The following is a 25,999-nucleotide window of genomic DNA, read 5'->3' as shown; positions in this document are numbered from 1 at the left end:
CTTCTCAAAGGCTGGCAGGGCTATTTTTAACATCCAATTAGGAAGCTGCCACTGCTGTCAGATGCAAGATGATAGCTTTTAATTAGTTATTTATGGCAGGAGACTGCACCCCCTTTCTTGTTTCTCCAGGTCAAATTTATTTCACACATCACCTAGCTCTTTACAACACAGGATGCAGTGGTTAAGCTTTTTCTTTCATCAATGTGAAACACAGGCCTGGCTGAAATTATATCAGGTATAAAACACACTGTGGAGGTTGTGTGTTTCCTACTTCCCACTCCTTTTCTCTCCCCACTGTTTTCCTATTTTCATACTGAAATGAGCGAATCACATGTTCAACAGTTATTAGACATCAGATTTTATGTAAGGTCCTGATTTAGTGAGCCAGACATTGTGTGAAAGGACAAATTATCTTTATTAACTCCTTATCCTATTAAGTGAGTCAAAGTACTGCCAGGATTTTATGCTGTGTAGCTAACAATGCATCTGCTCCCTTATTCAAGGTTTTCCTCTGCTCCAGCTTTTCTGGAAGCACCAATATTTTAGCAAAGCAAATCTCACAGCAGTAAGCAGGCTGATTCAGATAATGTTGTAAAAGCTACAAGGAGCCCTGAATCATAGGATCCCCATAGCAGTAAGGGGAAGCTGCCCAAAATGGAAGCTTACCTTCTGTGATACAGGCAAGTATGATCATAGGATGAATTTGTCGAAGTATTCCCAGGAGAAAGAGGGCAGTTTTTGTGGCACTGTACAAGACACTGGTAAGACTGCCTCTGAAATACTGCAGACAGCTCTGCTCACCAAGTTTGGGAAGGATGAATTTCAACTGAGTCAGCACAGAAAAGGGCTCTAGGATGAATACAGCAACAGAAAACCAAATACCTGAAAGGAGGGTGAAATAAAACCAAACCTTTGCTTGGTTAGCCAGCAAAATTAAGGCTGGGATTGCAGTTTCAAAATATGTTTAATCTGATCTAACAGCAGCTTGCCATCAGAATGGCACTCCTGCTTGCCCCAGTCCCACTGTCTCCCTTGCACTGAGTGAATGAGATCACAAGCCAATACAGCTCGCTCTGCTGCTGCGGCATGGCCATGCTGGACAAAGGAAGCAGCAGCAATGTGCAGCTGAGAGAAAGCAAGCATCTCCTCTTTCAGCAGAAGCAAGATCAAATGAGGCATAATGTAAAACTGTCTTAAAAGGTCAATTTATGAAGTGCTGCTAAGTACACCAGTTCAAAAAAAAAAAACCAAACCACAAAAAACCCAAAACCACACAACCAAACAAAAAACAAACAAACAAACAAAAAAGGAAATTAATAATTTCAGCTAAGGGACAACGCCAGCCCAAGAAGTAATGTTTATAAGTTAACCATAAATGAATTTAGGCTGGAAATAAGCTTTCTAAATGTCAGCCTTCTCACTGGGCTACTGGGTTCTAAGCCTCAATTAATATTCCAAGAAATCTTGATCACTTTATAAAATGAACGATGTTTTCCTTCCAATGGCAGGGGAATAGAGCATGCTCCTGGAGCTCCCTGCCAATCCTACATTCCAAGGTTGATTGTCTATTTATATCAACCCTTCTAATAGAGAAATTATTGAAAACATTTAAAGGCTCCAGAAACTAGATTTCTTGCTATAAGCAATGTCAAAAAAAAAAAAAAAAATCTGCTCTAGGTGACTCAAACCAAAGATTCAAATAAATCTGGACAAAGCATTTTATTGCATGCTGAGAGAATAGATCAAAAGTGATGTGTCCCTTTTGAACATTTGACTTTTCACGGCAAATTGGTTCAATTGACCAACATATGTTACAGAAATTGATTTCTTGCCTGCGTATTTACTTGTGCGGAGAGGAAGTTTTATAGCAGGGGACAGCAAGGACCAGAGGACATTCAAACACATCAGATAGAAAAGATGGCCAGTTTCCTGTCTGTCAGCTACTGTTATGGGAAGAGTTACAAATACAGACTATCCATGGGCACACATGCAGACACATGCACACAGCTTGTCCTAGGGCTAAAACTGGTTAGTCTGGAGACTTCAGGGTTTGCAAGGAAGATGCTCAGCTAGTGAAACACATTCCACTGGCACAGTGGAATTTCACAGTAGCTGAAAGCCTGCCCCAGAACAACTTGGTTCCCTGATCCCCCAGTAGAGTCAGCTCAGCACTTCAGTCTGCCAAGTTACACAGTTTCTTCATATACAGCAGGACCTGTCCAAGACCAGCATTCCATTAGACTTGAGTACTCTCCTGAACTTCTTCATTAATGAGCAAGCTGACTCCCATGCATTTAGGCAACTAGGAGAGAAGTACCACCACCCTATGACCATGTGGCTCCCTAGAGCCTGTGGGTAGCTTCAGTAAAAGCAGTGCCTTGTACAGCCTTGCCCCTGCTCACGTGCAGGGATTCCCACTTTACTGTGTTTGTACAGCAAACACCACATTTCCCCCTGAACACCACACGTACTGTACGCACAGTGCCCAGCCCAGGCTCCTGCCGTGGCTGACTGGGTGTTGGATGAGTGCCCCCACTGGCACTGGCAGACCGGGATGAGCCTCAGGGAGGAGTACCTACACAAACAGTGGGCAAGTGAAGGCCAAGGATGGCCCACGCTTTTATCCAGGCTGTGCACTGTGGGCTACACCACCAGCCAGTACAAAGTCAGCTTGTCCAAGGGAAGATGGTTTGCACCAGCAAGAACATTTGTCTCAGCATGAGAGCTACCTTCAGCTTACCTCATCTCACCATGTGCCCATATGCTTATTTTATACCTGCTTCACACTCACTCTCCCCCTTGGTTAAACTGCCACACTTCTGCTCTGATAACATCTTACTCCTCTGGAAGTAAGACACAGCCTGCACCTTCTGTATTGTATACTGTCCTCTGGAACAACAAGTGAATAGAGGAGAGCAAAAGACATTGAGAGATACAGCCTCTGAAAAGCAAAAAGTCGTAACTGTTGTGCAATGGCATATAGAAACAGCAGGAGAAGGGCAGAGCTTTTGAAAAAGTTTTGTTTTGTTGACTTGGATTTTTTGTTTCGTTTTTTTTGGTGGTGGTTGGTTTGTTGTTGTTTTTTTTTTTTTTTTTCAAACCAAGCATAAATATGTGCTTTGGCTTTATACGAAATGACTTGCTGAAGAATTAGTGCAATAATTTTTAAACTGTTCTTACTGACTTTGCTGGAAGAAAGAGTAAGCTTCATGCATAAGTACTTTCAAATGTGCATATACACTTAAGTCTTTCTTTCAAATTTGCCCACTTAGGAGTTTTTGGAAGAATTATGTTCTAGAAACCCTATAATCCACAGATTTTTGTCCTTTATAATTATAGTGTGTAGTTAGTTGGAAAAATAACACTCTTCAGAAGTACAATCCTACTTTATTCTTACCAGATCATACAGTTCTAGCAGATCTAGCATATGTTTATGTATTTCCTGCCCAAAAAGAATGATCTGGAAGTCTCCATATTCCAAATTGAGAGAGAGCGCAAGACATAAATCTGGAGAGAAATTATAGTAAACATCTCAACTTGAGGAGTTCAGTACCCTCAAAATAAGTTTTTATTGTTTAATTTTTTTAAGCCATAACAATTCTGAATTTCAAAGTGAAAGTCAGTTTAAGCTGAAATACTACCATTCAATCACCCTTCTGAACATTTTAAGCAACACTTTGATCTCTCCAAAACATTTTTAAAATATCAATGAAAATGGGCCTTCCCTGAAAAGAAAATTCTGATTTTTACAAAACTAGCATTTTATAGTAGTAGCAACAATAAATATTGGCCATGAAAACCCTCACCTCTTTGCATACATACACACCTAATTTGTGATATTATCAGTAAATGCAATTTTTAAGCCACTGCAGTTTTTTATCATTACATTTGTGACTAAAAGCCCTAACTGTTTTCCCCAAAAAGCAAGAAGGAACCAAAGAAAAAACAGAGGGAGAGACTGTCCTGTTACGGAAGAGTTCACAGCCTGAACAGACAGGACAAATAAGCAGAGGCAAAACACGGGTGTTAAATAGGTTTATCCCTATTTCTCATGTGCTCCCCTGGAGACCTGCCTCTCAGACTACATCGACACTCAACAGATGCCACCAGGCAAGTGAGGAACAACCCCTCTTCAGCAAGCAGAGTATAGATTTGGACAGTAAAACAGCTCTTTCCTAGGGATGACCCTCTCTCTTCAAAGTTTCAGCTGCATATACCACACAAGCCTGACCTTCAGCCAACACCCCACGATCAGGGACGTTTTAAGTATCACCCTTCTGAAGGTTCAAGTGTCGTACCCATAATAGAGACAAAGCCACACACATTTGAAGCTGGTCAGGACAGCATCAAGACTGCCTTCTTGAGCTCCTCATTCACCAGAAGGGATCACATAAAGGGAGACAGAAATTAAACAGCTACAAACCCACCAGGGACAGCAAAAGCAGAGCTGGACTCCAAAGGATGGGGAGGGAAGGGCTGCCACAGTGCAAGCAGGGCTCTCATCAGCAGGGCACAAGCCCACTGCAGCTGAGCCCAGCAAGCAGAACAGGGCTGTGATGGAAACACATCCTAGCAACAGCCCAGTGAACATCAGGCAAGGCAAGAAGCCAGGTCCAAGAAAGCCAAACACCAACTCAGGAAGAGAGTCAGAGCACACACTCCCCTAACACAGCCCAGACAAATACTGGGGCCCTCAGGCTAAGCTTAAATGAGGCTCCTGGGCCCAAGGGCAGGGATTTGGGTGGAGGCCCCAGGTGAGGCTGGTCAGGGCAATTGAGGCTCATTAGTGCACTCAGGGCTCTGACAAAACTAAGGGTTACAGTCTATTTTTGTGGTTTAAATGAGGTGCCTTGTTAATGTCTCATCACCAGAAGTTATGTTTTTATATTTGGTTTTTACTATATCCTCTCTGAAAAGCAATCTAGCTGCTGGAATATAAAATACAGGAGGTACAGGCTATAGCAGCCAGCAAGCACCCTGTGCCTGGGGAATTTTAACTCTTCACTCCTTTGCTAGGAGTGATGCACCAGCTACAGCTGCAGAGATCCCAGTGACATGGGGACACAGGCTCCAGTCCTGCCTGTCCTCCCAGTGTTTGGTGCTCCTGAGTGAGATCTGGTGCAATCCACAAAGCCCACAAGTCTGTCCTGGTCCAGGTCTAAATCTGGCCTGAGTTTCAAGTTTGTCACAAAAGTAAAGGTGAGGTGAATTACATGGGAACTTTCCTGATTTTTCACAGAGAAACCTAGAAAGACAGAAGACAGCTTTACCTCGATTTCACTGCAAACGTACAGCCTGGCAAACAGATTTCTAAAACATTTTAAAAGATTTTCTGTGGCACCATCCAACACTGCAGATTACTTAAATGGATGTCTCTCTTCTAGGAGTCAGGTTGTGTTTTGGGAGCACCAACAATGTCTTATTCAGAACTCTGCTCACAGGTTTTAGAGTGCTAGGACCACAGTGCTACTGACTGCTGCCTCCACTGGTGATACACGTACAAACACTCAAGGCTCTGTAATTTTTATGCGTAAGAGTACGCCAAAAGGCCCCAGCAAGACAAGGCCTCATTGTGCCGGTGCTGTACGTACGTGCAGTAAGAGGAACTCCTACCCCACAGATCTCCCATTACAGAGGTTGAGAGAAAGGCAAAATGCCCAGTTTTCAGATGAGAAACTGAGATGTCTGATGCAACACTGCCCCCTGAGACAAAAAAGATGCTCAGGTACTTGACCTGCGAGGCTGTAAGTCATTTATGCAAAGTCCTACAGAAGGTCTATGAAAACTATAGGCATTCAGTCCAGATAATCCACATCCTCCCCTAGTTCACTCTTTCCCCATCAATTCTTCATTTAAAAATTGAGCGTATCCTTCAGCTCACCATAAAAATCACTCATACTTTATGTTTCAATAACATCTTAAATGAGAGACTTTTAAACCATATAGTAAGCATTAGCATCTCTGTGGTAAGGACTGTTATTTATTGTTGCTGTAGGCCTAGCAGACTGTGACACACTATAGCTACAGCCATTAGGTGGAAACAATGGTTTTGCACCAGTGTGTTATATTTAGAAGGATTATTTTTAACCTACTTACTTGTATAACCAGTATGTATGTCTAAAATATAAAAATGGTTAAATATTATCAGTTGTTATTGTGCTCATTTTAAGAGCAAACAAACACAGAACCCAGATGAGCTGTGCAGAGGATCTGCTCGAGGACAAGAACCCAGAACCAGCTTCAGGACAAAACTACACCTAAGCACTGAACTGAGCACCCAGCGTTGCACCTCAGCGTGGACAAACCATAGCAGTTAAGTTTAAACTGACACAAATATTTCCTAATAGCACAAAATTCCAGATTCTTCTGAGTTTTAAAGTGTTGTTAACTTTACTATCAGCAGGTCTTTCCCTGTTTCTGCATTTGCTAAATTCCAGCCAACAAAGGGTCAGAGAATTGACATTTAATGGCAGAAGAGGTCAAAAAAACAGGAGAAAATGGAAATATTGGCAGCTAGGCCTAGTTTTCTGGACACTACCAAGTCTTTTTTACAGAATTAGAAGATGTGACACAGATTTCTTAAACAGCTAAGACTGCGGAAACTGATCTAGCACTCGGAAAATTGCTGTCTCCTAAGAAAATTTGTGATTGCTCCAGTGGTTGATTGAATCCAAATACAGAAGCAAATTTCCTCTGCTTACCCTGCAAACCGCATGGCATTTCAGACTCAAACAATGATCCATATTTTACAAAAATAGTTCATGTCTGTATTGAACACAAAGTTGTAGATACTCCAGAAATGTGGCACGCAAAAAAATCAAATCCAGATCTCAGTCCAGGGTGTCTTAATGGGACTGTTAAACTACTGTGGAGAGCCCGCACTGGGAAAGCAAGAGAAAAGCAGGAGAAAAGCAAGGATGAACAAACACAATTATAACAATGTATCTCTCAACTGCAATATACAACTGTCCTCCTAGAGGATAGTATGTACTAACATGAACTGATTTTTAAAAAGACACCTTGAAAAACAAAAGATCAAGGCCAGAACTTACAAAGAGTATGGCATACAGCGTGCCCTTCGTGAGCCGTCTCTCTGACAGGAAAAGAGGTGGATGGATGGCTGGTTCACCAGCAGTACTGCTGACTGCCTGAATTCCCTCAGTGTTATGGCTAATACGTGTGAGCATAACAGACTGAGGCAAGCAAACCAGTTCAGAGTGAGTCACAGAGAGGACAAGAAAGTAAGATCCTCCCAGCGGTCATACTGGAGATTCACTATGGAGCACCCTTCTGGCTCAGTCGGTGCTGAGCCAATGCCCCAGCTGAGTACAGAAGGCACTGCAGAGTTTTGCTGGCAAAAGTGGCCTTTACCAACAGATGCGCCCTTGCCTAGGAAATGTTTTGGGAACCAGGCTGTGGCATTTTCATTTATTCTGTTCACTACAAACCTGGCTGAACTGTACCACACAGTAGGGGGTTTAGCCTGTGCCTAGTCAAACACCCAGCCTTCTCAAAATGCCTGTGTTCTTTGCATCAGTACATACTAAGAAAAACTGGGCAGTCATCCTAAAGCATTTCCACAGCAGGCAGGACATCCTCACTGAACAATCCCCAAAACACCTGAAAATTTGTAAGCCCTTTGAGAGCTCTTAATGATCTGAGAACTCAGAAATACCCCAGTCAAGTCTGCTCTGAGAGATGAAGCAGGCAGACCTGCAGGGGTGGTGACCAATGACATGGGGTCCAGTGCCAGCACAGAGGCAGGATTTCCTGGGGAGGACAGGTTACAGCCCACTCGGGGGGAACAGGGCTGTACAAGGGTGTGAAGGGGGAAAGTTGCTTCTGAGGAGGTTACCTGCTGCTTGTTCTCCATCGGCAACAGAAGCACAAGATGTCTGTGTTGATGGGCGCCCAGGGCTGGCTCGCCAAGAAGCATCTGGGCTGGTGCTGGGGACTTCAGGATGCCAATCTGCTCTCTGGTTTTCTGCATGTCAGGGAGCGAAGGGACGTTCCCTTAAAACTCCACAGCCACAGATGGGAACATTTGAAGCCATCTAGCCCCTCTGTTGGCGTACATACAGGTGCCTGAGGTGAGGCGCGTGGGCTGGAACAACCCGTCGTTGAAGGACACCCAGCAAGCATAGAGCAAAGCACAGGAGGTGTGACTTTTTGGTCTGAGGCCACCCAGGCTGCTGAGCGCACCCACCACGCCACGCAGGGGTGGACAGGCATCAGCCTTTCTTGCAGGCTTAAAATGGGAGCTACCTGGGGAGCTGTGGGCCACCCCCTGAGGGAAAAACTTCTCTGCACTTCCACAGGCATAGCCAGAGGCTCCACCTCGCCTCCCTGGGAGGACACCTGCCCCGGTTCCAGGAAAATAAACCCCGAGGGAAAAGCCTGAGACAAAAGGCACCTGCCTCAGACTGGGCCTGGGGCTCTCAGCGACTGCTGCGGCTTTGTGTGTTCCCACGGGAGCCCGCTGCTGCCCCAGGGAAGGGCTGCTGACCGCTCCACGCTGCACAGAAGCAACCCGGCCACCGGCCCCGAATGCCGGGCAGGGCGCATGGTACCCGCCGAGGGGGCCGCTGCCGCCATCCCCACCGGGCCGACACGTCGCCCAAAATGGCGCCGCCCCCGCGGCAGAAGCGCTGCGGCCGTAGGAACGTCGTCGCGCCACGGCCGGGTGGTGCCGGGAGGGCGCGGGAAAGCTGAGGAGAAGCCCCGGTTCAGCGGCCGCTGAAGGCCACAGAAAGGATTAAAGGGCAGCTGCCGCCAAGGGCAGCGTCCCTCCCGGCCCGGCCGGCTCGCCTTGCGAGGCTGCCCTGCGCCGCTCCCGGGAGCAGGGACACCGAAGGCAAGACGGCCCTGCGGGCCCTGTTACAGCTGCAGACCACGGAGCAGAAACTGTGGCATCGGAGGCAAAACAGCTTTTCTTCAAGTTTTATTTTTTACCCTTTAGATCTTCTGTTTTACTACCCCTCCCCCCCCCCTTTTTTTTGATACACTTAAATGAGGTCACACGAACCACCTTGCAACCTCACATTTAGTAGCTGGGTACAGTGCTAAAGCCGTGCAGAAATTGAAAACAAATGGTTCCTCCATCTATTTACATGAAGATTTGTATGGAGATGTGCCCCCAAGTCCTTGCCCTCTGGCTGTCCGGGTGAGAGGCCTTACAGGTACGGCAGGGCTGCCTTGCAGCCCGTGCGCCCAGCATTGCTTCTCAGTCGGGACAAAACCTACTGTGTTTCATGGGGCCAAGAGACTCCATAATCTAGTTAAGTTAAAAAATAAGAACTGTCATTAATACCAGGTAGTATATTTACCCTGGAGACCTCAAAAGTGCTCTTCCAGTCTCTTGGTATATTTCTCTTCCACAAAATCAAGAACTGACTTTGTCAAAACATATAAAAACTGGGGGGGGGGGGGGTTGCTTTCTTCTCTTGCTGCAATTTCAGTTACTGCTTATAGCAACCAGTGAAATAGTCAGAAATTATTATTGTATGGTTTTTAATGGCAAGGAGAAATCTATTGAGGAACAAGGGCACTATAGTTGCAAAACCAGATCCACAATAATGGTTTATCAGGAGGCGAACGGTTTATACACAGTTTAAGGGAATCTGCCTCCCACGGGAGAACGGTGCAGCCAGCATCCCGGCCTGTTACTGCGCTGTGGGGAACTCCACTGCGCTGGGAAGGGAGATCTGCAAAGTTAAAACAGCAGCTTTTCTTGTGAGCAAGTGGCAAAAGCTTCCTCCAGTGCTCCCGCTGCTCCTTAGAACTGGTCTGTCCAAGCCAGACACCAATTCTCAAAGCCTTTACCAAAGTAGCAAAACGTCAAGGTGGTGAGCAAGCCTGGAGCATTTCTGTCCCTCCATGTTATTTCTCAGGCTTTGGCTAAATCAGATTGTCTGCAATGACAAAAACTTAGCTTGTTTCTGAGATCTCAGAACTTTTTGCCTCCTGTGACACAAGTCATCGCTGCTCTTACAGTGATAAGAAAGAAAAATTGCCTGTTCATTTTGATCCTTTTTTAATCCTTTCAATCCTATGGGACTATCAGGAAAGCTAACTGGATCTTCTCCTAGACTGTTTATTTGTGAAATAAAAATGCAGTTTGTGTAACACCTTATAATCACTCTTCTGTTACTGTAATGCAGTATATGGGAAAACTAAGAAATTATCCAACTCGTTAACCATGAAGAAAGCATAGCAAGTCCTGGAACATTGAGAAGTCACCACTTGCCTTTTTTTACCATCTATAGCCATCTTATATAGACTCAGCGTGTGGTGTGTATGTGGGGAGGTGAACAGCCAGAAGAGGGAAGCATAAGTTAGTTAATAAACCTCATCTGTAAAGCAGAGCTATTTTTGAGAGAAACACCTATTTATATTTCTGGCTGCAAGGTAGAGAAACATAATATTGAGAAACTCATCACCAAACTTTTGGCAGAATGTGGAAAGGCAGATTTACAGTCAGAACTGACAAGGATTAGACTGATAGCAGGCCACAGAGCTTTTTGCACTCTATTAGCTCCTGTTTGACCAATGCCTCTATTAATAAAAATGCACATCCAAAGCAACTTCATTACTTTGCTTTTAGGAGACAGCAGCACAAGTCAGTAAAACTAACAGTGTTACTGAGTGCATCCTGGCACATTGTCTTGCCTGCAGCAAATCTGAAAGGCCAGATGGGAAAGTCATGAAAATGCATAACACTGAGAGCACCTTAAGGGGATGGTTCAGGGCTGAGGTAATAGAAACAGGAGCTTGCTGAGTTCACCAGACAGATGCACATTTGATGGCCTGAATGAAAATGTTCTCCTTGCTGCTGCCCCTAATGTCTACCCGAAATAAAATGCTGCTCCCAGAGCCTGTATGCAATAAATGAGTATTCACAAAGGGAATGTTGCCATACCTGGCAGAAGCAGAAACACCTCTGTAGAGACAACAGCTGCAGGAGCTTTGGAGAATCCTCTTCTATACCTGTGCTGAGGATTTCCTCTTCGAGGGCTATCTATCCAGCCCCTATCCATGCTCATGACTGTAAACAGAACTGAATTGCTGCTGGGCATTTCATTATACAGAGACATATCTACATGATTTAGCTTGCAATTTTTTCTTTACCCATACAAGAGATCAAATGGCAGCACTCTTCTCTGAGAAGTTGATAGGGCTTGCCTGAGGAGGTACACAAGAGGACAAGGAAGATTGGGGGATGACTGTTACTATCTGCATCACACTAGTGGTTAGAAATCCCAGACAGGATCAGGCCTCCACTATGCTAGATGTTATACACTCACACAGGGTAGGAAAAGCTGTAGCCTGAAAAAGGAAGCTGAAACAAACAAAAGGTGAGACGGGAAACAGGTACAAAGACATGAAATACCATGCCCAAGAGCATACAGCCAGTCACTGGCCAAGGAATAGAAAATTCCTGTCCTGTTAACTTGCTTCTGGCAGAACTGCTTTAAATTGCTCAGAGGCTGTTAGGTGAAAAAGACTGTGTGTGTTTACACCTTGGAAAGGCACTGAGGAGATAATACACCATTTATTCATAATTTATTTGTACTCTATACCTGAAGCAAAGTGGAAATGCAAGCTGAATCTTTTTTCTTTAATTCTTTTCCCTCCACCCTTTTGAAAATAGCACATATAGAAAACATTGGAACTTTTCATTTCAAAGACAGTCACATCAGACTATAAATGCTAAACTAGATGCCCTTCATCCTGCTGCTACAATGCAGTCACTTTCTCAGCTTGAGTGTGTCCATTATCCCTATAGTACACAAACAGCAAACAGGAGCTGGAGAAGGGAAGGGGACAGAGAATACTGTATGCAGGTGGCATTACAGTGTTGGACTAATTTCATCCCCTGAAGGGTTTAGTTTCAGGTATTGTGAAAACCTTCATGTGACAGATTCAGAAAGTCTTTAAAGCAGTGCTGTCCCTTCAAATTGCCAGTTGCGAACTTGCTTACAATTTCCCCTGGACTCGGCCATTAGTTACACAAAGGACTTTTAAAATGACATGTGAATATCCAGCTGCCATGTCTGCTTCACTCAGTCCCATGTCTCTGACCATTTTTTATGTGATATAGAAGCAAAACTAACGATAAAGATTCTTTCTGGACATCATCCTGAATGACGCGTAAAGGTTGCAGTAATAAGCTGGTTCCCATAGCATTTCCTGCCTTTGCATTATGCATTTTGACTTCGCTGGCACACAAGAGGTACATTATGGAAAGTGACGTTTGATGAAGTCAGTTTTCTGCATATACATCCCTGCTCTGAGCTGCAATTCTAGGGGATCATTTGCCATTTGTGTCAGTCTTGTTTGGCTGAGCTTCCCTCGTGAGCTGCCTGTCCATTAAAAGGAGTGTGAGGATGTCCACGCAGAGTCGGCTAGTCTGGCTAGAGCAGTTTCCCCTTGCGTTTCCATGCTGCCAGACACCATTCCCTGCAGAGGGATTTGGACTGATGATGCAGTGGATAAGGGGACATTACCCCTTAGAAACATGCTTGAAGGGCTGCTGTTGACCTCGCTTCCTGGGTTGGCAACATTTACAGCGCTGTTGCTCACTGTCCACAGGCAAGGGTAGTGGCTGGAAAAAAGGCAGTACAAATTGAATGACTTATTTCAAAGCATTTTCCCCTGCACAAGACCTACCACAGTAAAGTCAAGTGCATTATCTGCTAAAAGGCAGCTATCTGAATCGAGTTACTGAACTAGATCAGCTTTGCAAATCTTAAGTGAAAAACCACCAGCAACCATCAGACCCGGTGACCTCGGAGAGAGGCATGGAGAGAAATGTACAAATACATGTGAGGTTTCAAGATTTAAAGGTCTTTTTCGTGAATGCTTATGAATTTTAAAGAATTGCAGCTGATTTTCCTGGCACCTAAATTAGAGAAGAAATTTGTGCATTTATTTTGGGAAAAGAAGGGTAAATACTTGATAATTAATTGACTCTCTAGGTCTAAATTCCAGCCATTCCGAGAACTGCTTACTACCCTATTAACAATATTTTTATAATAGAACATGAATGAGATTGTTACATCCCTGCATGGGAATAGGATCCTCATTTCATGCAGGGGAATAGTGAGGAATATACAGAGAAAAATAATTTGGCTTTAAAACGCTCACAGATTGTAGATACCAGAGTTCTCTGTGGCTGTTCCAAGATCCTGGTTTTAAGCAGTGCTGGGGAAAAACGAAGCTCCCATTGATTTCAGAGCAGGAGATAATTAGCTTGTCAGAAAGATCTGTCCAGGAATCTCAAGTTGGGCGCTTAGGATATGTTTCAAATCCTGAAGGCCAATTAAAGCTTGGAACAAAGTGTGAATCACCAGGGCAGTCCTACAAGCCTCACTGCTCCTAATATCAGCAGTTTTCCCATAACCTTACCTGGGTGCAGGGCTGGCAGCTCCCTTCGTGTGTGGCACTGAGAGCAAATTAGCATGTGGAGAGGATGGCAAAGTCCAGCTGTCATGTCCTGAGAATACCTGAAGGTTATTGCTGGAACTCTCCAACAAATTAACTTTGAGGGAGGGGGGGAAAAAAGCAATAAACAAATCCTCAGTGACTATTGCAGAGATATTGTCTTAAGGCAACAGAACATGGGTAGGCCTGAGGAAGCAATCTGATCATGAGATTCCTAACTATGGGTAAAAGGACAAAATTCATGTGTTTATTAAGAGAGTTGCAAGGTGCCATTGTAATTCCAGGTATGATATATGAGAAGGTACAGCATGATAGACATATGATATGCATTTTTGCAAGTCTGACTAATAGTCTTTTCATTAAGGATAATTGCCATATGACTGACAATGTTTCGATACAGATTTCCTTATGACTTGAGCTTAAATGTTTCTGTTAAACAGGATGCCTTGCTAAATTATAGTTAGCAAGCAGATTACTTTATCCTTACTCTTGTTTCTGGCCAATTTCCTCTGATCAAAGTACAATCAATTTCTGGAACTCTGCACCCCGATCTAGAGAGTGAAAGGGACTCAAAAGACATTCTGGCAATACCAAAACGCCCTCATCTCAGTTCAGCTCCTACCATGTTCCTAAGGGCTGCTTCGACTTGAGAGCGCAACTGCTTCATGGCATGACATTGAAAGAAGGCTTGCAATGCTCTTTTTGTATAATTGGGAGCTGTACTTTAAGCAAGATCACTCACCCTCATTTATAATTAACAGTGACAGTGCACCCAGCTCTTTGTACCTCTTGTTTTGCTGCCTTAAACATACTCCGTGCATGCAGGGCTCAGGGCAGATTGTTGCAGAGACTCATCATGCTCTTTCCTAGCCTCAGCTCTTGCTTGTTTTAATGCTTATGCTAACCTAAAGCAAGGGTCAGGCAGGCAGAGAGTGTCTGTTCCCTTGAAGCAAAGCAGCATTACAGTTGTACCTGTAGGTGAATGATTTGTCTGCATGTAGGAAGGTGGGTACGGAGCAGCCCGATGCCCTCGCAGTGCTGAGTATCGCTCACAGCTGTGGGGAGTGTGTGGAGCTGGCAGAGGCAAAGGTCCAGTGTACTGATAATTAGAGCTTCCTGATGCACACATCGTATCTGCATTGGAAATCAACCAGCCACCCACTTTGAGGGGAAAGAGAGAAGAAAACTATTATTGCACTAAAACACTGCAATACAATAAAGAAAGTAACCAGCCTCTTGCAGAATCAGCTGTGCCTCAGAAATACTAAGCAGATTCCAAGACACTGGTTTATGGAACAACTGACAATTAAAAAAAACCAAACAAAAAAACCCAAAAAACCACCAACCCCCAAAACCCCCCAAAACCACCAGCCCTGAAAACAACTAACAGAAAATGTCACAAACATCAAAGAACAAATGAAAGAAAAACAGACTATCATTAAAAGAAGCACAACCTCTGCTCCCCCCATTTTTTTTCACCTGTTCACCAATGAAAGGTAATTTTATAGGTGACAAAAACATTCACAGTTACAAATAAAAAAAAAAAGGGGGAGAAAGCCCTAAAAATGTCATACATCATCTTGATTCTAGATTCCTTTTAATATTGAAAAACTGGATCATAAGAAAAATGATCCCTCTGCAGAAACTGTCGCTTTATTTCCTACTGTGAGGTTTCTTCAATCTTTTTTTTTAAACTGTCCCTTTCTATGAACACAATTCAGGACTCTGTGAATGACTGGTATGATCCAGTTAAGCAAGTCCCATGTTCCCAGCACCTATCATAGCACACAAAACTTCCAGCTGACATGAATAAAAACCTTACAGTGGGAATATGTCATATGTTGACCTTCAGAGACTGTTTCTGGAGCATCCCTGGGATGGTTTCTGAAAAGCAAAATACTTAGTGGTAAAACTTCTCATTGAGAAATTACAAAAGAAAGTTAAAAACAGAACTATTCACTAAAAAAAAATGGAAAAGTAAGTTAAAAAGGAGGAAAATCCATCTTTAACCACTTGCTAGGCAGCAGTAGACTTTTCTGCAGTCTGCCATAAAGAAAACAGGAATTTATGTTTCATGGCATACATAAAAATGTTCCTAAGTTTTTGCCAAACTTGGGGGCTGAACCTGGAATTCTAAATCTACCTGTGAGCACTGTTCCTGCTTGCATCAACAGCCTCAGCCTGGCCTCCTGCCCAGACCAAGGCAGAGCTCTGCCTCCTGCTCAGCCAGGCAAGCCAAAGGCAGCATTCCTCCTCTGCGGCTGGAAACCCTGATGCTGAGACAGAGCAGCTTCTTAAGTGGTGAGAGGAATGGAAAGAAATACAGATTCTCCTGCAGGCACATGGGACACTTCACGTATCAGAAGACATACCAGGTCCAAACAAAATTTATTAGCATTTATGGACTGGCATGCGCCATTTGGATGCCCCACTGCATTAGCATGGATGATGCAAGTAAAACCTTGAAAGATAAACCATAATTTATTTCCAATGGAAGCATCTCTAAGATCTTACAGAGTAGCACCTACAGGTTACTTTTAATAAACACATCATACATTATCACACAGATTTAATAATAGCAGTGTAGTTATGTTACAGTTACAGTGCAATTTCACTTTAGTTATGCTTTTCAACATCTGCAGTTAACTTTTATTCTCCCTGAGCTATTAAATTATGGGATTCATTGGAGTGCAAGTACAATGTAGTGAACATACGCAGCGTATAACATTACTGGGGAAGTTCACACCATCTCATTTCAGGCTTCCTGTGTAGACAGTGCTAAGTCCTAGGATCCCCAAGAGGATATTCACCCACTTCAGACCCTATTGTAATAATTATATAGAGAGCCTCCCCACTAATATCAGTGGAGTGACTCTGGCTTTAAGACAGCAGAAACAAGATTAAGTTATATAATTTATCTTTCACATTGCGATGCCACAGTTTTAACTGTATCAGCAGCAAAATGCTACTGGAGCAAAAAAAGATGAACTCACCTTTCTTTCGCATCCAGGAAGGCTTTGGCAAAGGGATTATACTTGATTTTGAGAGCTGTTATCTTGAGTTTACAGAAAACAAGGCATGTTAGTGAAGGCAACTTGGAATACAAACTTGACAAAACATCTTCCAGAGTAATCTAAGTGGAACTGCCTTGGTTAGCCTAACAAAATATATCCCCACACATGATGTTTTCCAGGGCTGGTTAGGAGAGAGCTTTGCTCGTTGCAGAGTGCTGTGTACTGATCAGTGCCACAGGCAGAACACCAGTCGGGGCAGCCTAATGGCATGGTCCAGTCTGGCAAATCCTGTGGGATGGCGGACCCTTTCAAGAGAGTTTAAACACTAAATTCCTACCAAGTATTAATCAAATCTGCAGCAACACTAGCTAAGGGATGTGGCACATGAGTTCGCAATTGTCACAATCCAAAGCATCCCTCAATTACAGTTTTGAGGTTGGGAAGAAATTTTCCCATGGCACATTGCACTGTTCTGCAATTGTATGTATTATAAGGAGCGGTGAGAGAGATGATTATCATTATAACTATCTGTCATTGCTGGGGAAAGATATTGGACCTGACTGTAGGGTTTTCTTCCAGTAAGAAATTGGAATGCCAGGACAGATGGACCAGTCTGGAATAGCCGTGGCAGGATATTAAGCTAAATCTGGCTTAGTACTGCAGCCAGACACTAGATTAGACAATGTTCTACTGCAGAGAGAAGACAGAGATTAGACTGCATGGGAGCGGTGGGGAAACAAGAAAAGGACCAGTCTGTCCATGCTGATCTTGTAGTTAATAAGCTTTTAATATATCTCATCAATGGTGACCAAGAGCACAGTGTGGCATCCGCCTACCTCTTCATTTTGATAGGCAGTCACAGCTATGAACTGCGTCTCAGGGAAGGAGCAGTTCATCACCATCCGGTGGGGGCCTCCTACGCGAACTATATGTACCTGGGGCTCATATTTATGCAGGGAGTTCAACATTATCTGCAGAAAACAAAACAGAGAGACAGACCCCAATGCCACTCTGGTATCCCACAGCTGCTCTTTCTCTCTGGCTCTGTAACAGACCAGATGTCACTGCTAAACCTCCCCAGTCAGTGATTACTGAGAGCAGAAGGGGACGTGCCTTCCTCCCTTCTGATGAACCACAGGGCTGAACAGAATGAGACTTCACTGGACTTGGATTTAAAGCTTTTGATACAGCAGCATTAGTGAATATTTGTGTTAGCAGTTACGGCCTTCAAACCATTTGGCTTCCAGTGCACTAGAGGCTGTTGAAACAGTTAAGGGGCAATCCCTGTCCTGCTTCTGCTATCTGAAAGACTCAAAATCACCATCACAGAAATCAGGGCCAGGAGGGAGCCGAGGCAGTCGTCTAGTCATCTTTCTGGGCAAGATGAAGTGCATCTAAACAAGTCTTGGCAAATGTCTCTAACCTGGCATTAAAAGCTGTGAATAGCGTTAATTCCACAATACACCTTCCTCAGGAAGTCTATTGTATTGCTTAATTCTCTCTACTGCAAGAAAAAGGTATTTTTAAAAAAAATCTGTACTTTGGAAAGTGCTGTGTGCATGCATATATATACACATGGAAGAATGCAGCTGTTAGCATAAAGCACTCCTAGTCAGCTATTACTTTCTAATAACACCACAGAAGGGGAAACTGAAGCACAGAGTGGGGACATGGCTTACCTTAACACTGTTGTCAAGATTTCAAAAGAAAACAAGGGGAGCTTCAGTCGTTTGTTATTTAGTGACTTCTATTTAGCAACTTTTGTTTGGGCTCTGTTTCTCATATGGCTTTTTCTCCCCTGCTTTCTACTTTTTTCCTCTCCACCATATATACAGATTGTGTTCCCCTGTTTTTTCCCCAGGGTCTCTTTGACCCTCCAAGTTGGTTTCCTGTAGCTTTGTTACCCCTGTGCATACTTTTCTGAGGCCTTTGATTTTTCTGAGGTCCTGGATGCAGGACAAGAATTTGCAAATTCAGATCCTGTTCTATGCTCCACAATAAATCTTGTGTGCTGATTCCACGTGTGACTTAGGAAAAGTCAGGTCATCTTTCTGTTCTCCAGTCTGTAAAAATTGAGATAATTTCCTACCTAATTAGGGTACTAGGCTTATGGAGGTACCTCACAAACCTAATGGAAATAACAGATAGAGAACATATAGTATTTACATGAAAGAAATTGATTCTGGGCTGACAAGTATCATCCAATGTAGGAGTTTTGTACAAAACAAACAAGCAAACAAAAGGCCTTGTGCAACATTTTACCTTTAGATGCATCATCAAAAATAAAATACAAAACAAAACTAATTTTCCTGTTTGCATTTTTAAGGGGTTCAAAGAGAAAGTCACTTATTTCTGGTACATGTGGTTTCTTTCCAAAGGCCAAAGCTGATTCAATAGAATATTGATAATTATCATGATGCAGAAGCAGACATAGTAATTATTTCATTTAGGAGCAGCCTTTTATTCTGCTATCTGACTCCTGCCAACATTCCACTTACACCAAACAACATGGGGGAACACAACAAAAACCTAATACCCGTGACCATTTTTTCCCCCTTCTCTGAAGTCCTATGTAAAAATCCCCAGCACACAAGACCAACTCTGAAAAGCCCCCTGATGATTAAGTAAACCACAGCACTCTGTCTCTCTTAACATCAAGAAGTCCATTAAAATCTGAAAGCGCCAATTAAGGCCTGTTTATTCCTGTTTACATTTGGCCTCCAGAGAATAATTGGCATCTGTGGGTGAAGAGGCCTGTAAGGGCCTCTATAATTACATAAATGCACCCTTGATATTTCTTGATTGGTAGGTGCTTGCAATTGAAGCCAAGAGGTGTATGGGGAAACATCAGGCCATACCTGCCCACTCCCATTGAGCTTGTTGGTAAGTTTGACTTTGCTGAAGGAAATGGCAGCTTTCATCCAATGGGCCCCAAAGTTGGGAGAGTCTGGGTGGATGTAGACGCAGCTGTGGTTTGGCGGCTCTGGTTTCCCAGCCGGCACCCATTCTCCATTGACGTATTTCCAGCGGTGGCCATCAGTCGGGGCGAAGTCCAACAGGAAGGAATACATGGCGTTTGGGTCCAAGCCTGACACGCTGATCTTCAAAACAGGGAACATCCGCCTGGCCAGAAAACAAAAAAGGGAGACACCACTGGAAACTGGTTTTGAAAGACTCTCCTCAGTATGTTTGTGACTAGATGCTCACAGATTAGGTCAATGTAAAAAACATCCTCCCTCCCTCCTTCTAGCTGAAGAAGTCTCTTAAAGGTTAATCCTTCATTTTATTTTTATTTTATTTCAATCATTTGGAAAAAAACATGTTGTCTCTAAAGCAGGGCACTAAGGTCTTGATCATGCCAAGAGTTATGAACATAATGAACTGTGTATAGCATCAGCAGAGTCCATGGGATCTGGACATGCTAAATACATCCCTAGGTGTGGAACAAGAAGGCATGAACAGGATGGAACAGAGCTGAAAAATGGCTGAGAAGGTGGAGTTGGACCACAGATTCACTGCATTAACTGCAGAATCCTATTATAAAGTGCACTTCTTTGATGCTTAGATTCCCCCGACACATGCTCCTGTACTCTGTCCAGTGGCCAAGTCCCACTTTGTCTGACTCTGGATATATCTTCTGAAATCATCCTGCGATCTCCAGCAATCAGGACATAATCCCAGCCAGGTACTTATCAGACTCCAGTTAGATTTATTAACCACGCTACTCTATACAAAAGGTTTTTCTCCCTTCCTTTGAAGGGACAGTCATATTCTATAATCTTTGTGAGCAAAGTCAGTCACTTCTCTGTCATTTCCTGTGGTTCTGTGTTAATCCCCAACATCTCCCACTTGAGTAATGGTTTCCAGGTAGCGCTATTCTAAATGCCCTCATAAGTCTGCTACATTTTCCTTGTCTAAAAATACTTCTTTACGTTATCAGGGTTGTGTCAGGTTAGTCTGGCATGACTTAAATTTAATAAAATGCTTTTTTATCTCATTTTCCATTGTCTTCCACATATTTCATTACTCTCTCCTTCAAAATACATCCTGAATTCTTATTACAGGGATATATTAAAAAGTCTGTAGTTAGCTGAAAAGTGTTTTCTCCCTTTCTTAAGTGCAAGTATTCACAGACTGTCCCACTACCATTACATAAATCCCCAGTTTGAGAACTCTGGTTAAAATCCTTGCCATTAGACCTTGCATTTGGCAGTTCTTCCAGTAATTTGGTCCCATCCTTCCATATTCCCTGACCTCATCAGCTTGATCAGGTTCTTCTGCTTTTAGTTCCACCTTAGATGCAATGTTGTCCTTTACTAAGCTCTAAACATCTATCATCCAGCCTTCCCACCATCTTGTGCATTTAAAACGAAGTCCTGCCTTTGTTTAGTTTTGGGAAAATGCTCCTTTTGTACTTAAAGGTCCAATGCCACCTTTTCTCAATCTCAATCTTTTAATTATTATTTTTTCTTTCGTAAAGGAGATTTGCAGCAGCTCACAGCTAGAATTTCAGCAGTTTTTGGTCTGTCCCAGTGCTTGTGATCCATACCACACAACTTTGAATTGGCATCTCAGTGCTTGAAAGTCTGCGGCAATAGAGTTAGTAGGGCTCCAACAGTTTCAGGAACTGGGAAAAATTTGTGGTCAGCAGAAGAGAGGAGTCTCCCAACAAAGGTATCCTATTCATTAAGTTTCTTAGCTTGTCAAGGAATACACATCATCACTGTGGAGGATTATTCTAGCTGTTAAGTATCACCTCCTACATTCTTCTTGTAGGAGTAAGAGGCCTCCCTGCCCCAGACACCTCTGTACTGACCTCTCCTGGCAACTGCTATTTTGCCATGCCACATTTTTATGCACAGGCCAATGAATCTTCAAGCTCCTTTTCTCTACGTGTACAGAGAGACTGTTACACCAAGAAACCACAGCAATTTCCTGAGGTCTGTGCCCATGAGGCTAAGGTAAGGTAGCTCTCTAGGCTTAGTTAGGTAGCAGTGCAAGACATCCAAAATACACAAGAAGGGAACTGAAACTCGATGCTCTCTCAAGGGACACCAAAAGTCTCTGCCCCTGCAGCCATACTCTCCAGGGACACCCAATTGCAGATTGCTAACAATCTCCTATGACATCCCACTCACCACCGACCTTTCTGGACACCTTTATATAGTTCTCGCTGTATACATTCAGCACCTTGTGCTGACAGGAAAAGACAGGATTTGAGAAATTTGAGGTTTTTCGTCTAATATAAATACTTGGTGATGTAGGGCCAGTGCAACATTGAGAAAGATATATTGAACCGTGATCTTTCTAACTAAATAGAAGCTTAGCCAAGGATTTATATGCTACATTTAATGTGTCTTTCTGACCAGGATGCACCAGCTATCAAACTGGAATGTGATAAAAAGTATGGAAGCATTGCTCCCTGCACCCCCCAGACTCCCTACAGTCAGTCTTCAAAGTAACACACTTAGATATTTAGCTGAAATTGAAGTGGAGGGGAAAATTCATCCACATGAAAATTTAATTTCACTAGATTTCTCAGAACTATTTGTGTTACATACAGATTGTTAATTTCTCTGCCCACAATGCAGACTTCTCTGCCTTTCTACTTGAGAGGCTTGAGTTTATCCCCAAAAGACCTAAGACTAGTGCCAGAAGAGAATACAGTCATCATCAACTCTAACCTCCTGTATCACAGAGATTATAGCACTTTCCTGCATTAACCTGCTTCACACACAGTTAATCCCCGCCTCACTTGGACCAGCATGTCTTGACTGTACAGATTCTAACGATAGAAAACTTACCACCTCACTTGTTCTGATTAAGTGGCTTTACTGTTAAAATCACATTTGTCTGTCTTTTACCATGGCAAATGATGATTTCTCCAAATTTGTTTCAGTCAGAATGTTTGCTTCAGTGATCAGGTACGTATACACGTGACCTCCATTACTGCAATAGCTGAGCACCTCAGCATCTTCAATTTATTTAGAGCAGATCTGCTCTAACGGCTACAGTTACTCCACAGTACAGAATTTGAGTGGGAAGATGTTGGATATCAAACTTGAATGTGTAGTAACCAGTAAAGTTGCTTTAGCATTTAAGCCTGGAAAGGGCTTCTTTCCCCCCACTCACATTTGCCTGCATTGATCCTCTGTGGATTCTCCCTATATGCAGAGAGGAACAGTGGCACCTTCCTGCCTTCAGGCAATAATGTGGATTGCAAAGTCTCAGGATACTGGTATAAACACTGAGAGATACAACCTGCTCAATCAGAAAACAGAGTGTTTGATATTGAAATGCCAATTGAATACAATAAATCTGAGTAAAATAGGAGACTGATTCCCACCATATCAACTGCACCCATTGGGATGTATTTTGTGATATAGCATGTGGTTTAATTTCACTGATGTCTATCCTGTTCAGAATATATCTGTCTTCCCTGTGTACCTAGGCATACTGCTATAGCAGGTGATTATTATAATGAAGTAAGATACAGCAACGGACACATATCTATGTATTAACATTGAAGTTGGTTCATCTAATTATGACATTTTGGGACCCTTGGTACCAATTAGAGATGACTCAACCACAGCAGATAGAATTGTGCATGCTAGAATTTGACACTTGAGGATCACTAATCAATCAGCCTTTCATTCTCTGGGATGCTCCTGTATCAGGTTTCGGTTTAATTTCTGAATTTTGCTAACAATGTGTCCACACAAACTGTCTTAGTTTTCACACGCAGAAGTTCAGACTGGCTCTTCTCGTTAACTGTAGAACACGGTTTTCAAAAGCGTTCATATACCCTTCAGCAAGAATGACTGAGTTAGTTCTACTGATTTAAGCAGCAGCAGAATTAGATCAATATTTTTTCTATTGAGAATCCCTCTGGAGACAATCACTGAAGAATCCTGAACCTGAAAAAAACTCAGCACTCATAGGAAACTGTCTCGAGTTTGTCTCCTTTTGAATAGCATGGAGTTGTTCAGAGAGCTTTGCTGCAGGCCACTGTCTGTATTTCCTTTTTTTGGTGCACTGATGTGTTTGTTATGGAAGATACTTTCAGAAATGCAAGAGATCCTTTTTCATAGTCCCTGATGCTACAGTAACTTTGTTAAAAGGATTTATGCAGTTGACAGTGTGACATAATTTTATAATTTTTTATTTTGAGATTGCTGTAATTTGATCATAAAGAACCTATTCCTGTCCCCACTGACATTATTAGAGCTGTCACTGGCTTTAGGAAAAACAGGATCAAGATGATAAGGAGTGTGTAAGTTAGAGTAAAGAAAAATAAGGCAGCTTACACAATGAAATAAAAAGTAACCAGGCAAATTCAAATAACGAAAGATTCCCCTATCATCATCATCAAAAGATTTTATCTATGCACTCACCTAGACATTTTAGAGAGAACTGATATCACCATGCAATCATGAGTTACATTAGCTGAGAGGAAGCAAACTGAAAAAACCCTGTTGGTAAGGTGTGATTCTTTGTACCAATTTAATTAATTTGAGGCAAACCTATCTTACCTCATTTTTGGTCACTTACACTGCTCAGGAGTCAGTTTAAGCTACCGTACACTAAGTGAAAGTCCACTCAGAAGTTTGCTGTAGCCTAACAGCAGTTTTTAAAGCAATTTAAATCAGGCAAAAGCAGCTTCTCGGTGTAAAGAGAACCTCAGCAGAAGATTTCTATCCCTATAGGTTATTAGGAGGAATCAGAATGACAATAGGCAGTGTTACACCAAGAGCTGACATTTTGGGAAGGTAGCTGTTCTCTCAACAGAGTAACCTTGCTGAGCCAACAGAGTAGATTTTTCCTTTTAACTGGTTTCACCTATATCCCTTGTCAAGCTGCAGTCAACAGTAATATCATCCACAAATTCTGCTAAATCAAAGTCTGCAAAATTAATAAAAGTCACACCACATGAGTAAATCTTTCTCTCCATCTCTTAATTCCTCTCTCCCTATGCAGATCTCCTGAGAGGTCTTGCAAAAGGAACAGGTGCATGTTGCGGGGGGCGGGGGGAGAAGGCTGGGGGCCAACAGAGGGGTGGTGAGGGTACATTAAATAAAAACCTTAGTACCACTGTACCGGTGAACCTTATTCTAGTAGCTGCCTGTCTGTTGTGGGCTGGACTCTGCTGTCAGCCCAGTTCAGAGCAGAGCCTCCTTCAAGCCAGTGTTTGATTCAGAATTAGTATCCTTCTTACCAGTTTTGCACTCTTTTCCTATGCCTTTCTGTGTTCCCCAAACAGTAAGATACGTGATCGATTTACATCACACATTTTGTCTTTCTTAAACTGTGTGTGTTAACCAATATTCTGCACTTGTTTCTAAGGGCACCAGCAACAACTATGGAGCAATACCACTGTGGGACCACGCAATCCGGACTGTACCTACACGCCACATAGGGCACAGTTTTATTGTACCCTGTTCTAGTACAGACTGCTTGTACAAGCTGTTAATACCCAAGGCCAGAGAGACAGGAACTGCAGCTGGGGATAACAACACCAATCTGCTTCTGTACAGTAATTTGAGGTCTACAGGTAAAGACTTGCTAATAAAAGCTGATGATTATTAGTACAAGAAGTCATTCAAAAGGTTTTGAGAGGTACCATCTATTCCCTTGCAAAAGTTCCCTTTTTGTGCAACCTTAAGTCAGTCAATATATTTCTCCAGCATGTTTCACAAGCAGGAATAAAGAGTGGCAAGAACGGTTTAGCAGTGACCAAAAAGGAGGAGGGACACCCCATTCTGTTCATACGCTGGTTTTATGGGACTGCGAGGCTGCAGGGATAAAACTGTTATGTGCTTATTGCAGTTCTTTCGAGTCTGCACACACAGTTTATTATTATACCACTTAACCCCCCTGGCTGTCATCTACACTTAGCCCACAGTGCTGAGCAGATCACTCACCTGCCGTTCTTGGTCACGATCATCTCATTAGTGACTTCCCTGAATCTCTGCCAGAGCGTCGCATCCTCTAAGACAACTTGGAGCTGTTTCTCAGTGGGGTCGCCTTTGTCTCTCCCAGCCCGGAGTTCGCTCTCCACTACGCTGAGTAGCCTGGAGACAGTGCAGTCGCTGGGTTTTTTGCAGCCCAGGTCTGCCATGACGGCTTTACTGCCAGAAACTTCAGGTAGCTGTTAAAAGACAAAAATAATGAGCTAAATCAAAAAACAAGTCAGTTCATTGGGCGCCGTCTGACAAACGTGCTCTCCTCACTCTTTTGCCACTGACTAGCGCTTTCCTCTGGAAGTCCCAATGGGCAGTGACACCAGCGTGTGGAGGTTTACGCACACACTCCACACAAAAAGAGGACTATCTCCTAATTACCTGTCAGACGGTCAGGTGGGTGGCAGGCTGATGACTCAATTGGCTGCCTTGAAAGAAGAGTCCTCCATCCAAATTAGCATGCTTTTATCTTTTTTCAACCTGAAGTGGGTCTAATTGTTCTGCTTGAGAAACAGGTTTCCATTAATGAAAATTGTTTCATTTCCAGACTGAAACAATGCATGGCAATTGCGTTCACACTGA

The 25,999-nt window shown here is 43.1% G+C and overlaps 1 protein-coding gene across 1 annotated transcript; it reads right to left on the bottom strand.

The window, feature by feature from the left end:
• Positions 1 to 12,369: 12,369 nt before the first annotated feature.
• On the bottom strand, positions 12,370 to 25,590 carry TBX19 (T-box transcription factor 19). Its single transcript, XM_050914393.1, has 8 exons — positions 25,379 to 25,590; positions 19,316 to 19,580; positions 17,294 to 17,428; positions 16,437 to 16,498; positions 15,266 to 15,327; positions 14,416 to 14,604; positions 13,408 to 13,540; positions 12,370 to 12,604 (listed from the first exon to the last, which is right to left on the bottom strand). The coding sequence occupies exons 1-8, from the start codon at positions 25,573 to 25,575 to the stop codon at positions 12,370 to 12,372; spliced, it is 1,278 nt and encodes a 425-aa protein (XP_050770350.1). The 5' UTR covers positions 25,576 to 25,590.
• Positions 25,591 to 25,999: the final 409 nt, after the last annotated feature.

Source organism: Gymnogyps californianus, chromosome 1, assembly GCF_018139145.2.
Source record: "Gymnogyps californianus isolate 813 chromosome 1, ASM1813914v2, whole genome shotgun sequence".
Lineage (NCBI taxonomy): Eukaryota > Metazoa > Chordata > Aves > Accipitriformes > Cathartidae > Gymnogyps > Gymnogyps californianus.
Note: the sequence above shows the minus strand (reverse complement) of the source record. Positions and strands in the feature narration are given on the sequence as shown.

Bases quoted from the DNA above. Each gene is read 5' to 3' on its own strand.
- TBX19 (XM_050914393.1), bottom strand. From the start codon at position 25,575: ATGGCAGACCTGGGCTGCAAAAAACCCAGCGACTGCACTGTCTCCAGG. The intron at 16,499-17,293 runs GTAGGCGGATGC...TGTAAACTCAAG, and splicing joins CTGCCTATCAAAATGAAGAG to ATAACAGCTCTCAAAATCAA. The intron at 12,605-13,407 runs GTAAGGTTATGG...CCTTTTTTCCAG, and splicing joins GCTGCCAGCCCTGCACCCAG to CCACTACCCTTGCCTGTGGA.